Raw genomic sequence first — 13,569 nt, 5'->3', positions numbered from 1 at the left:
TCCTTGGTAGGGAATGAGTGACACCAAAAGTGATTGCAGAAATGAAGGAAGAAAATGGAACCTCTCATGATTATAAAACTCTTAAAACTTTAGTATCTAAATTCTCAAATTTCTACCATAATCTTAGACTTAATTGGAAGGGTAAATTAAAGGATGAGGTTCTTTTAAGAAGTTTTTTAAAATAAAATTGTTATTGAAACCACTCAAGAGATGGGACCTGATTTTTTTAGGATTAAATTCACTTTATCCTCTGAAGTTTTAAGGATTTTTCAATTCGAATTCCAATGTTTAAAAATTAGCAATGTACCCTTATAATGTCTCAAAAAATTTTAATTCAAACCTTCCGTTACTAATTTCCGTCAAATTTGACGAAAATATATGAAATTATGTAATTACCTTCAATGTTTTTTTTTTTTTAAAAAAAAAAAAAAAAAATTCCGTCTAATTAGACGGAAATTAATAACGAATGGCCTAAATTGAAAATTTTTGAAACATTAGGGAAGTAGATTGTCAATTTTTAAATATTAGAGTTCGAATTAAAAAACTCCTGAAACTTCATAGGAGTAATTAAAGTGAATTTAACCCTCTTAAGTGAAATGGAGAGAAGAGGGATGTAATTTTGTGATTAAGATTTTATTCAACAAATTTAAAGGCCCACATAATACCACATGATGAATATATCATCATTATTTAAAAAATTTAAATGATTATCACATAATAATAATAAGTATGAAAAGAATCCTTGAAATGGAGGATATCCTCCAACTATGCATTAAATAATTGTAAAAATGTTATTAAAAGTCAAGCGTGATTGTTGCATTCACAATTCTTTAATACAAAATGAGCTGCGAGCGAGATCAGAGATGTTTGTTTATGAAGTCTATATATGTAGGAAGATTCATACCAGCAGAGAGAGATCGACAGCGAACCTGAGAGGAACTTGTGATTGTGAACATGGCTTCCATGGTCGTCATCATTCGATTTAAAGCAACGTACGACAAACATGTGCTTCCAACCTAAACAAGCGTCTCACTTACAATAAAGACAAAAAAAAAACATGAAAATGGTGTCTTAAATTATTGATATCTGAATTAAAAAATGCTTCCAAACTCTTTCCCACTCTGTTCCAACACTTGTTAACAACAACCAGCCCCTGTACAATGGCTGCTCTCCACACCTCTTTCTGTCTCACAGTCGAAGTGCCCCAAACCCAAGAAGCCATCCAACCAAATCCATCGTTCAAATCCCCCACTTAAAACCCACTAAAAAAAAATGCTCTCAACAGGGCTGTCTCTGTTTTCATCACCCAACAATCTCATCCACAGTTCTCCCCTGCATCCCCCGCGAAACTCACGAAAATCCCACTTGATTTTCGTGGTTTCATGCAATTCCACCACAAAAATGGCGGCGACGGCGCCTGCGGAGACCAAGACAAGCTTCAGGTTCAAGAACTTGATGGAGACATTCGAGGTTGATGTGCAGAGGGCGGAGAATAGGCCACTGAATGTTCCTTTGATTGCGCCGTTTACGATTGCGTCGTCGAGGTTGGAGGGGGTGGAGAATGTAGCAATCAGGATTGAGCTGAGCAATGGGTGTGTGGGGTGGGGTGAGGCTCCAATTTTGCCTTTTGTGACTGCTGAGGACCAAAGCACGGCGATGGCGAAGGCGGCCGAGGCTTGTGAATTGCTAAGGCAGACTCCGGCCATGACGTTGGGGTTGTTGTTGGCGGAGATTGGTGGGGTTCTTCCTGGACATGAGTTTGCTTCTGTGAGTAAGATTGAGATTTTAGCCTTTTCTGGAGTCTTTGATTTTCTTGGTGTTGAAGCTTTGTATGTGTACGTTATAGTTCATATTTTGATGGTTGTGATGATTGGTGACTGTTTCATTATTTGGATTTGAATGATAATCTTTTGGGCTGTGTTTGACTGCTGAGAAAACTTCCAATCTTCAATATAATACAAGAACATTGCTTGATCGTTGACTTTTTTGCTTTTAGGAATACTAATGAAAAGAAAACAAGAAATTTAAAATCTACCTTTCATTTCTTTGAATGTCTTCTTAGTTACCAGATGGAGGGTTATTGGATCCTTATACATTTGTGGTTTTACCAAGATTTTTGGTGGCCTCATATTTATATTATATAAAGTATTTTAATTTCTCATTTAACTGTTTTTGCAATTGAAGGTTAGGGCAGGAGTCGAAATGGCAGTGATAGATGCTGTTGCTACTAGCATTGGTGTACCCTTGTGGAGACTGTTTGGTGGAGTTTCAAATACCATAACAACTGATATAACAGTACGTTCCTATTCTGGCAGTATAAGATTGTCAACTCCTCTCTTTCATTGTCATTTTTCGTTTTTTCTGGTTGAAGGCACCCAATGGGGCTGGTGAACTTTTGGTGTCCATTTCTGTTGGTGTAATAAAGAAATTTAAGTAATTATTAACTAGTACTGGAGGAAAGGAAACGGTAAAACTTTTCTCATGAATTAAGTTAAGCCATTTTTGCTGGCATGCAGATTCCAATTGTTTCCCCAGCTGAAGCTGCTGAATTGGCTTCCAAGTATAACAATCAAGGATTCAAGACTTTGAAGCTTAAGGTAGGAAAGAATCTGAAAGCAGATGTAGAAGTTCTTCAGGCCATACGCGGGGCACATCCTGAGTGCTTGTTTATCTTGGATGCTAATGAGGGCTACAAACCGGAGGAGGCAATTGAAGTTCTTGAAAAATTACATGGTATATGGTGCATATAACTTGCAAAAGACAGTTGTTATTCTGTATACTAGAATGTGCGTGTTCTACATTCATCCTCCCATAAAATTTGTGCTCCTTTAGACAATGAAACTAATTCAAACTCTTACTTTTCCTGCAGAAATGGGTGTCACTCCTGTTCTTTTTGAACAACCTGTTCATAGAGATGATTGGGAAGGTCTTGGTCATGTTACTGACATCGCAAAAAACAAATATGGGGTATCTGTTGCAGCTGATGAAAGCTGTCGGAGCTTAGCTGACGTTAAGAAAATAGTCCAAGAAAAACTTGCGGATGTCATTAACATCAAGCTTGCCAAAGTTGGGGTTGTGGGAGCTCTTGAGATTATTGAGGTGGCAAGGGCGTCAGGGTTAGATCTGATGATTGGTGGTATGGTTGAGACTAGATTAGCCATGGGCTTTGCTGGCCACCTTGCTGCTGGGCTTGGGTGTTTCAAGTAAATATCATAATCCTTTTTTTTTTCAAATAAACATACCTATATATGTTTTTTTACATGTATTTGCATTTCCATCTATACTGGTGTTTTGAGATCTAAGTAGTGATTTGCTATAACAGGTTCATTGACCTAGATACACCCCTTTTGCTATCCGAAGACCCAGTTCTTGAGGGTTATGAAGGTAATCCTGAGCTTGACTCAAACTCTATAGTGCCTATTTGTTTCTTTTGTTTCTCTCTCTCTCTCTCTCTCTCTCTTGAATAAAGCCAAATTTGATATCTCAACCTTTTGAGAATATAAATTTTTGGCAATTTTTTTAACACCCTCAATCATTTCTTTGGCTAGTCTCGGGTTCAGTTTACAAGTTCAGAAATTCTAGAGGCCATGGTGGTTTCCTTCATTGGGACAATATTGCTTGGTATGCCATTATTAAACCATCTAAGTGTGTTTTTTCTTTTCAATTTAATTGTGATGAAGAAACAAAGCTTATAAATGTTCAGACTTTTAGAATATTCTGCTACATAGCCAGAATGATACCATATTGAATTCTCAAGGTATTATTGTAACTGTTCGTGTACATCTTCCATTTAAGATATCTCTGTCATATTTTTCTTTTTTTTCCAGTACTTTAGCATAAACCTAGGTTGAATGTTGTCTTGAATTATAGAATTTGCCTAAAAGAGGACTATTAACTTCCTGCACTCTATGCTTTATGTAAATAATTTGATCATAGAAATCAGCATACTAAAATTGGGTTTCTTTAGATACATAGATATCTGAAAGATATGGTGTTGGATGCTAATCATCAGCTGAGAGAAGGTCTATAATTAGAGGAAATCAAAGTAGGGCACATTTGGATTTAGTATGTGCGAGCTTGATACTGTATAAGAGCCTCGTTGACTCTCTCACTGAAAGTTTTATGTTTTCAGGACGGATGACGACTGATATGATATCAGTGCCTAGTTGTCTGTGAGATGCTTGGTCAAGACTTGGTGACCCCCAATTTATTGTCTCAGTTTTTGTCTTAGTGTTTGTTTCCATTTCTGTTCTGCATATGCAAGGCCAGCATCTGATTTAGTGTTATTAGGCTTGTCCCCATGTATCGTATGCGAGTTAGTACGTAAAACTATATATACATGATTGCTGACAATGTAGAATGCCTAAATTTTTACATTAATGTTATGGAGCAAAGGGGCTTAAAACTAGCTATTTCTTAGAAACCGAGGTGATTGAACTGTGCAGATACTACATATTGTATGCATAATATGTCATAAATTGTATTTGATACTAGTGTAAGACACCATCAGACAATGTACATTGGTTATACATATCCTTTTTTTTTTTTTTTAATCAAAATAAATGGAATTGACAACAATGAGTTCCCAATTAATGTAAGGGCTGGAGGGATGGGGGATCACTAAGACTGGACCTGAATGACAATTAAGTACTCTTTAATACAGTCACAATTGCAGAAAGACGGTTAGGAAGATCAGTCACTTAGCTCTATCTATAATTGCGATGTGAATTACTGGATTGGAGTGGGGAGGAAACCTAAGACTGGATCTGAAAGACAACTGAGGACTCTATACGACAATCAGAATCGAAGGAGGATCGTATCACTTAGCTCTATCTATAATTGAAATGTGATATTTTTTTGTACAACCCATCACTAGTAACAATAATGAACTTGAAACAACTTCATCAAGCTGTTGCTTTGAGTTTCCAAAATAAATGGGATGCAATGCACTATAACCACTATAAAAGTCTTCACACAAAACCCCAAAAATGAAAAGAAGGCCTTTCGTCCCTGTAGTCTGACCTGATATTTACAAGCCTAGCATACTTTAGCCGCAGAACAATTTCCACTTAGCTCTATCTATAATTGCAATGTGAATTTAAAGGGATCAATGCACCATATCCATTATAAAGTCTCCACCCAAGCCTGCAAAGAAGGAGAAGAAAAAACAAAGGCCTTTCATCCCTGCAGTCTGACCTAATATTTCTGAGCTGAGCATATTTTAACCAGAAAAAAATTTCTTCCGTCTATTGCTGCAGCCTACAAAACCCTTACTTCCCCTATGATGGTCAGTTCATAAAAAATGAATTAATAATAATAATAAAAAAAAAAATTCCTTTCTTAAGGATTGGAAAAGAGCCTTATGTTGGAATACGCTACTTGCCAACAGAAAAACTACCAATCTACTTCGTATCATAATACATGCATTATCTTTTGGTGGGTTGGTGTGGACTATGTTCTGAAATGATATATAAATGGCCCCACAATTCTGATAAAATGCCTAAAGTGATAGAAATGTTGGTCAGTTTTGCTTGCTCTAACTCTGAACTCAAAACGTTCAGGGCCTTCTTTTTTTCCCCTTCCTCTTCTTTGTTTAGAAAAATTATCCTTTGGACTTGTAAAAGCATGGCATTGTTATTTGGTTACCTTCTTGTAATACCAGTTGCGTATGCCATCACAAACTTGAAATTAAGAAATTTTTAATAATGTTTCTGTTAGTAAATAACTTCCATTGTAAAAAATAGCTGGGTGTCTTTTGAACCTAACTGAAGAACAGGGAGTGCTGTACATTATGTGCTCATGAGACTAGTTTGGCATCTGTTCATGTCACTCTTTTTGTGGGTATTGACATGCCTTATCCTTGAGATCACATTCTCAAGCATTTCTTTTTCCTCGATTATTTTTTATCACGTAAAAATCACAAACAGTAGGGCAACAATGCTATGGCAGTATTAGTACTTCTTAATAGCTTTTTAAAGTTCCAATAAAAATTGAACTGTGGATGAAATTTTCCTTATATTAGGTGGATAAGAAAATCTATTTGAAAGTACTGACCAACAACAGTTGGCAATTAGAAGGTGGAAAAAGAAAGGAGAGGAACAATGATGATGAAAGCATTGATTACAAAAGTTCTCATATGGGTCACTTTTTGGTCATTGTACATAAGAGAAGCTACTTTTGAACAGACCTTTTTCTTCTCCATAATCACAGCTCTCTGTTCAGCCAATATAAGTTCATCTGTATGTCTCAGCCCAAAACATTTGGGGGTAAAAAAGAGTTACTTACCTTTTCTCCCATTTATATGAGAAAAAACATTGGCCAAAAGTATATTACCATTGATTTTCATGCTGTAGTGTATTCAACTGAGAAATTGTAGTAAAATTGTAGCATTATGTTCAATTTCCCTATGCTAACTGTATGGTACTATTTTCACTTTTCTATGCTAAGTTGCTAACTATACCAAATCACCTGCAGAACTGGCACTTTTTGGTTGCTTCCTTACCTCTGGACTGTGAGCAGCGTTTATATGATTCTCCTGCTTTGAACTATGGGTAGCCTGTCTGGCCCATATTTTATGAGGGGCAGAACTCATCTGTGCTTGGATTGATGTGTCTGCAGGTGAGACATCTGGTTCAAGGATTCTAATAATATTTATTTTAGTGAATTCCATCCTCTTGTAGTAATGGTCGACTTTGTTATCATCATTGCTATTTGAATATAAATTGTTTGTGACATTTCTCATTAGATAGGTCCTGTATAGGGGTTTGCACCGACTCTGTTGGAGTTGGAAAGCCCCTTTTCGCTTTCCACATCTACCAGAGTCGGAGGAGTTTGAAAACCTCCAACTTTTCCTCGAATGGAGGGAATTTCTGCCAAGCCTGCACCTCCAAAATGTCGGAGGCGTAGTTGCGCAATAGTGTCGAAAGTGGACTTGGGCTTTTTCTGGAATTTCTTTGGGCCTTTCCAACCAGCGTTTTTAAAGGCTTTATTATTTTGGGCCTTAGTTCTTTACGGTGTCATATTGATAACCTTTTTTGGGCTTTGTTGTGTGTTTCAGAACATATTTTTTAGGCTTTGCCCCATTTTTTTCAAGCCTTCTTTTGGGCTTTGCGCTATGTTATACCCCTTTTTTAGGCCTTTTTGAGCCTGCAGGTAACAGATCCTCATTGGTTTCTTAATATGTGAGACTAAGCTTTATAAGTGATTATTGGGAGCTCTAAGTTGACTAATTATTTTGGGGTGATTGTAGATGTAGTTAGCACTTTCATCCACATAGAGTGGTAGTGCATAATTGTTAAGTGTCACATTAGTTCTTTACTAGATGAGACTAGGCCTTACGAGTGATTATAAGGAACTCCAAATTGACTAATCTTTTTTGAGTATTAGCGCTTTTTCTGAGTCGTTACACCTTTGCCTTGAGTGCATTTCTCTGGCCTGCTGGTTTGAGAAGGACAAGTAGCTCTGTTGAATTATTCTCTCAAAGATTAGTGAATCTGGTAATCATATGCTAATAAAGGTGTGTGTAGTGAACTTTTTTGGAAGGACTCTAGCACAAATGATCAACTTCCTTGTATGTATGTGACAGAAGGTGAGGTTATGGGCCCCAAGACTAACTGAATGCATGTGTAACTCACCAAGAGAGTTCATGTAAGTAGGTTGAAAAGTTTGAAAGAAAAGGATAAAAGATCGGCAAGAGTCCATGTGACTGCGCCAGCTATCAGCTGGGACTAAGGTTTGATTTTAAGTTGACTTTGATTAACTTACTGAACTTTTCCCTGAAAATTCTACCACTTCTCTATCCATACAACTAAAGCATCATTAATAGAGCACACCACAGCTCACCTGTTCTCCTCTGCTGTGGAGGAAAGACATCTCAAACATAGAGGAGTTTTGGCTAGTGCCTCTTGATAACCATTTATATTCTTTTAGGCACAAATATAAAAGGAGAATTAGGCAAAGGGTCATTTCACTGGGAGTAAGAAATTGAAATTTGCTTTCTCTTCTAAGCATTTAACTAGGTTGGAGCTTAGCAAACCACATTCCCCAGGTTTGGCAAAGCCTTTGATTGATCTCTGTATCTTTTATCTTCCTCTATGTAGCTCAAACCCTTATATCTTCAACAAAGTTCATGAGACCAGTTCCTTTCAATCCATATATGCTATTGCTAAATGAAGGCCATCCAAATCAATTTCAATAGGAACACTACAAAGCATTGATTATTCAACTGCTTGTTATTGAAACGATTTCCCCTAATCCTTCACAAAAACATGACCCATAAAAAATATGATCGTTTCAACTTTCCATGGAGCTTATGCCAAAGCAACAGTGGCATCACCTGTATACCTCCAACGAATGTTTTTTGTTTTGTCTTTCATCATATTGCTATACAGTTTTGGTTAGGATCTTTGACATAAATGAAAGTGACTTCCTTTTACTCTCTTGGACACCATTTTCTGCAAAAAGTTGATACACAGGCGTGCCTAATGAGTAATGAATAACTCCGAAGCCTGAAATCATGTAGTACAATATGCTTGGTTCTATTACAACAAGTGCTTCATCCATCAGGATTGGTGCACTTTATTGGATCCAATTTTCATACACCAAGCAGAGCTTACAGTCTAACCATGCGTTTAGCATTGTGATTTTCAAGTTACTATTTTTAAAATCACACGTTTTGAAATTGCAAATTCAAACTGACTCGTAAACTCAGAGAAATGACTTAAAATTTTAATATCAGCAAACCCTCTTGAGTAAATTTTTCAGATTTGACAGCAGCATGCAAGGTTGACGTTATGGTTACTATAGTTTTGTTGTTTTGGGTGAACTAGGAAGGAGATTTGATGGCCTAACAACAAGAGAAGGCATTGATGGGAGGCCTGCAGAACTTTTTTTTGAGTGAGCTTTTCATTGTGACACCACTCACCACTACCAAGACAACATTTGGCTTGAGTTATTAATAATAGAAGCACTAGTGATCATGCAAGCATGGAGATTAAAGAGGTGAAAGTACCATGATTTTAAGGGCCCGCATAATCATATCAAGCACTCTAATTTTGACCAACTGGACCACTCCCAGTAAGACCAATGATGATTCATTTTCACGCTCTAATGATTTTAATTCACCCTCTTTCTATTAGTCTTTCGGACATGGATTATTAGCACCAAACAACCATGTAAAAGTCAAAAAAAAAAAAAAAAAAAAACCTTAGAAAAGGCAAAAAGATTCACGTAATTTATCCGCCCCAGAACGCAACCGTAGAGAAGGCTCTTCGGTTACGCTAACAGGCAGCTGTCTAAAGCCCCGAATAAAATTAAGGCCTTCAAATATTAATAGTATAATTAAGGCCATTTTCATAATATATATATATATATAAGGTGCTAATTATATGGTTTCTAACCTTACTGGTTTAATAAATTAGGTCAACATATAGATCATGGCCATATCTTTAAAGAATACCTATGGCAGACCTTCAACGAACATAAACATGACTTTTGACCTAAGAAAAAGTAGAGAGATTTGACGTTCTTGAGAAAATGTATAGTACAATTTTGTTTTTCTAGTTGAAAAAAGTGTTTTCATAGCTAGGGACGATTAATCCTTGAATGCTTCTAATACATTATCCAAAAGCTATTGTAAATGATCATATACACAGTCTGACAAAAATAATTTGGATATCACAATTTAACTGTAAACTCTATGACTAGCAAGGTGCTTGGCGAATCTTTTTGAGAGGACAAAGAAGAAAGGAATGGATTCAAGTGACATAAAAGTGAAAGAAATTATCAATTTTTTTAAGCGAAAAAGTTAAAAAATAAAAAGAAAAAAAGAAAAAGTTGTTCGTTAATGTCAAGAAATGAGTTTGACTTCATTATTTTTTTTATAAAATGTAGGAATGAAAAAAGAATCAGATGCCAAACAGGTTAATGTCAAGAAATGAGTTTTATTTTATTATTTTTTATAAAATTTAGGAATGAAAAAAGAATCGGATGCCGAACGGATACGGAGATTCTCATTATGTCGGTTTGGTAGAAGGGATGATAAAAATATATAAAATGATGAAAAATATGTCTTTTCCTCCCTTCTATGATTCATTATCATTATATCTATATTTATTTATTTAAAATTCATTAATTATGAGTAAATTTGTCATTTCATTTATTTATTTTTTCTTATTCAACAACTCTCCTATTTTCCTCTCAACATTTAGAAAGTAATTTTTGGTCGACCGCGAGAAAAACATTCACCTTCCCCTCTTTCCTTCTTGTCTTTTATTATCCCGATAGAAACGTTACATATATTTCCAAGTATTTACTCTTTAATGTGGCCAGCTAAATCCAATCATTTGGAATGTAGATTGCGCGGAAAATAAGATTTTTGGTTATTATTTAAAGCAGATATAATAGGTGCAAATCTTCAACTACAATGAAATCTCAACTGGCAGGCGCCTACAAAGGCAAAAAAGCAAATTGCTTACAAAAGTATTAACACTTTTTATCTACATGGCCCTGCTGCTAAACTTTACCTCCTAAAAGAGCCAACTCATCTTACCACTTTCTTACATTTAGCCTAAGAAAGAAATCTCAAGTGCCGTGGGTCTAAATGTCTAATTGATTACCTCTTTTGTCAGGCATGCACAACTTGTATTTGAATAGATCACCTAAATCCACTAATTTGGCATCATGTATATATTATTACATATCAGTAAATTGAGACAGCTTAATGCCCTCGGATAAACTTTTAGAAGTCGAAACCGGTATCCAATTCCAAGTCCATAATGTTAAATCACCACTTATTTCAAAAGCTTAAGTTGATAAGATTGCGAAACATCCCTTCAACAACTGAAATAGGGTAATCATGGTTGCTCTAATACCATTTGTAAATCGCTATTTATCTCAAAAAGCTTAAAATGATAAGAAAGAGCAAATTTAATCATTTAATTTATATATTAACACATATTCCTATGCTTCAAGAACAAATTTCAGCCTCATACATTTATACCTTAGGTGGGACTAAGGTCAAGCCATGAGCGTCCCGTCTAGGCCCATTCTGCTTGGTACCCTAGTAGTTAGGGTGTGTCAACTTCTGGCCACCTCTCTTATTTTAATACATTGATAAGATTGTGAAACATCATTCAACAACTGAAATAGGGTAATCATGGTTACTCTAATACCATTTGTAAATCGCTATTTATCTCAAAAAGCTTAAAATGATAAGAAAGAGCAAATTTAATCATTTAATTGATATATTAACACATATTCCTATGCTTCAAGAGCAAATTTCAGCCCCATACATTTATACCTTAGGTGGGACTAAGGTCAAGCCATGAGCGTCCCCTCTAGGCCCATTTTGCTTGGTACCCTAGTAGTTAGGGTGTGTCAACTTCTGGCCAGCTCTCTTATTTTAGGAGAAACTTCACTTTAAACTCTTGAACTATCGCGCATTTTGAGAAAACTCTCCCAAAATTCAAAAACTCTCAATTTACACCATTGAACTTTGAATTTCAATCAATTTACCCCGTCCATTAGTTTTAGCAATTAACTTCTAATGAAAATGCCTAAAAATACCACAAATTACCTTTCAATTTTTGTTTAAAATAAAAGGAAAAAATGGGTTCAAATTAAAATGACTTTTTAATTTGAAATTAAGGGTAAATTTGAAATTTTATAAAAAAGTCATGGGTATAAACATCATTTTATCACTTTTAACGTTTAAAATTTGACGGAGGGATCAATTGAATCAAATTAAAAGTTCAGGTGGTTAAATTGAGAGTTTTTCAAAACGTACGGTAGTTTAAGTATCTAAAATGAAGTTTCCCCATATTTTAACACTCTGGTACCTGATTGAGAAGATGAATAGTTTATATGAAGTGAGTAATTTATAAAAACACTCATAGGCGCACAGATTCGACTAGCGCTTTTTAAGATGTTCTGTCGAGAAGGCAAAAGCCGAGTACATGTGCCAGCATAACATGCATTTATGCTGATATGCAGCACAAGTCTTCTCATCTTATCCTCTTATTATTCCACCAGCAGTAAGCATCCTGGTTGCTTTTAGAATTTCTCACCAGGACAAAAGCTTAAGGGACAAATTGTGGTAGCAGTACCGACAACGAGGTTCATGATGATTAGTGATTATAATCATTGATTACATACACAAAACTCATAGTGCAGGTCAAACTAATGATAAGGGCATGTGGCTCCACAATATGAAGCTGTAATCAAAATGCAGCAATTGCTCACATCAGCATCACCGAAAGGCACCACACCCACATTCCTGCTCTGCATATATATATATATAGAGAGAGAGAGAGAGAGAGAGAGAGAGAGAGAGAAATTAATTAAAATATACATAAAAATTGTTCCATAATAATATAAAGGGGGATAGGTTCAGTCCTCTTTTATATACTTATGATAGTCAATGGTGTGGAGCAGTTCCTTCTCCATGCTTAAAACGTTATCATGATGGAAAGGGCATTACTTTTTCTCACCTGAAGTGGCTGGATTTACCAAAAAATATGTGAAGTACAAAGTGCCAATGCCATGCAAATCATTGTGGACTCAGGCCTGCCTTTAAAGAAAAGGTTATTATTCTTCACAGAGGATTTCTGTTATCATTGCGCCACCAATATGGTATTAGTTTTTCAAGATAATAACTCAAAAATTATAGATAGTAAAATTTTAAATGAAAGAACAACAATCTAAGATAACATGTTAAATCATCACTTTTCTAAAAGTTTAAATTGATAAGAAATGGTTAATTTAATCATTTAATTAATATTTTAACACAAAACAGACTTCTTGCACTAATATGGCATTGTGTACTTTGAGCTACGCCGAAAGATGATTGATGATGCTACTTGATAAAGCATACTGACTTTGGGGCCATCAATTATTTCAAAAGCCTTTGACAGAAGAAATGCTCTAACTTGACTTGATGTGTTCTTTGGTTCGACCAATTTATAGTGTTATGGTTCTTTTGAACAATTTCCCTCCCTCTCTCATATTAGGTGTTTACATGCATGCAGTTCAAAAATTTTGTTGTATGCTTTCTGTGTAATGTTCTACATCCTTGTCACGCATTCATGAATTTCCCATAGCTCAATGTGGGGGCAAAGAGCCAAGAGTTGAATGTGAGAAGAGCTGCCCTTTAGAAAAAATAAAAATAAAATGGACTGAAATCCTTGGATCTAGATCTTTGAAGTGAAATAATTTCCTCTTTTTAGAAATGGACCAACTTTTCCAATCATTTGACACATTCTCTTTTATTTTATGTTTTCTCACACTAATTCGGTTGTATTTGGGCTTATTGTTGGGTTGTCCCGCCTTTTTTCTTTGTTGTGTGTTGGTGTAGCCGTCTCCTCCCCCCTTCCCCTTTTATAATCTAAGATAGATTCTCTAAAAACAAATACTTTAAAGTAATAGGCCCCAACAGGAGGCTCCTTTTCCTTTTTTATTTTAATTGAAAATTTTTCTTTGGTAGTTTTTTACTGGTATGAAATTCCCTTCACTTCTGCTATTCCTTTTCTCTGTTCTTTTTACTGATCTCTCCCCTATAAATTGAGAGGGAAC

At 35.6% G+C, this 13,569-nt stretch overlaps 1 protein-coding gene across 2 annotated transcripts; it reads left to right on the top strand.

Moving 5' to 3' along the window:
* The first annotated feature begins 1,097 nt into the window (after positions 1–1,097).
* On the top strand, positions 1,098–7,678 carry LOC132184127 (L-Ala-D/L-amino acid epimerase-like). Of its 2 annotated transcripts, XR_009440537.1 has the most exons (8): positions 1,098–1,767; positions 2,185–2,295; positions 2,517–2,733; positions 2,870–3,203; positions 3,323–3,384; positions 3,549–3,621; positions 6,475–6,618; positions 7,586–7,678. XR_009440537.1 is itself a non-coding variant. In XM_059597638.1 (7 exons), coding segments are annotated over exons 1-7 (1,293 nt in total). In that variant the 5' UTR covers positions 1,098–1,272; the 3' UTR covers positions 6,476–6,734. The 2 variants fall into 2 exon arrangements, 1 of the variants encoding a protein (XP_059453621.1); XM_059597638.1 differs by lacking the exon at positions 7,586–7,678 and having other exon boundaries at positions 6,475–6,734.
* The last annotated feature ends 5,891 nt before the right edge of the window (positions 7,679–13,569 follow it).

The sequence above is a fragment of the Corylus avellana genome, chromosome ca6, assembly GCF_901000735.1.
Source record: "Corylus avellana chromosome ca6, CavTom2PMs-1.0".
In the NCBI taxonomy this organism is placed as follows: Eukaryota; Viridiplantae; Streptophyta; class Magnoliopsida; order Fagales; family Betulaceae; genus Corylus; species Corylus avellana.
This window is presented reverse-complemented; position numbering and strand designations above follow the sequence as displayed.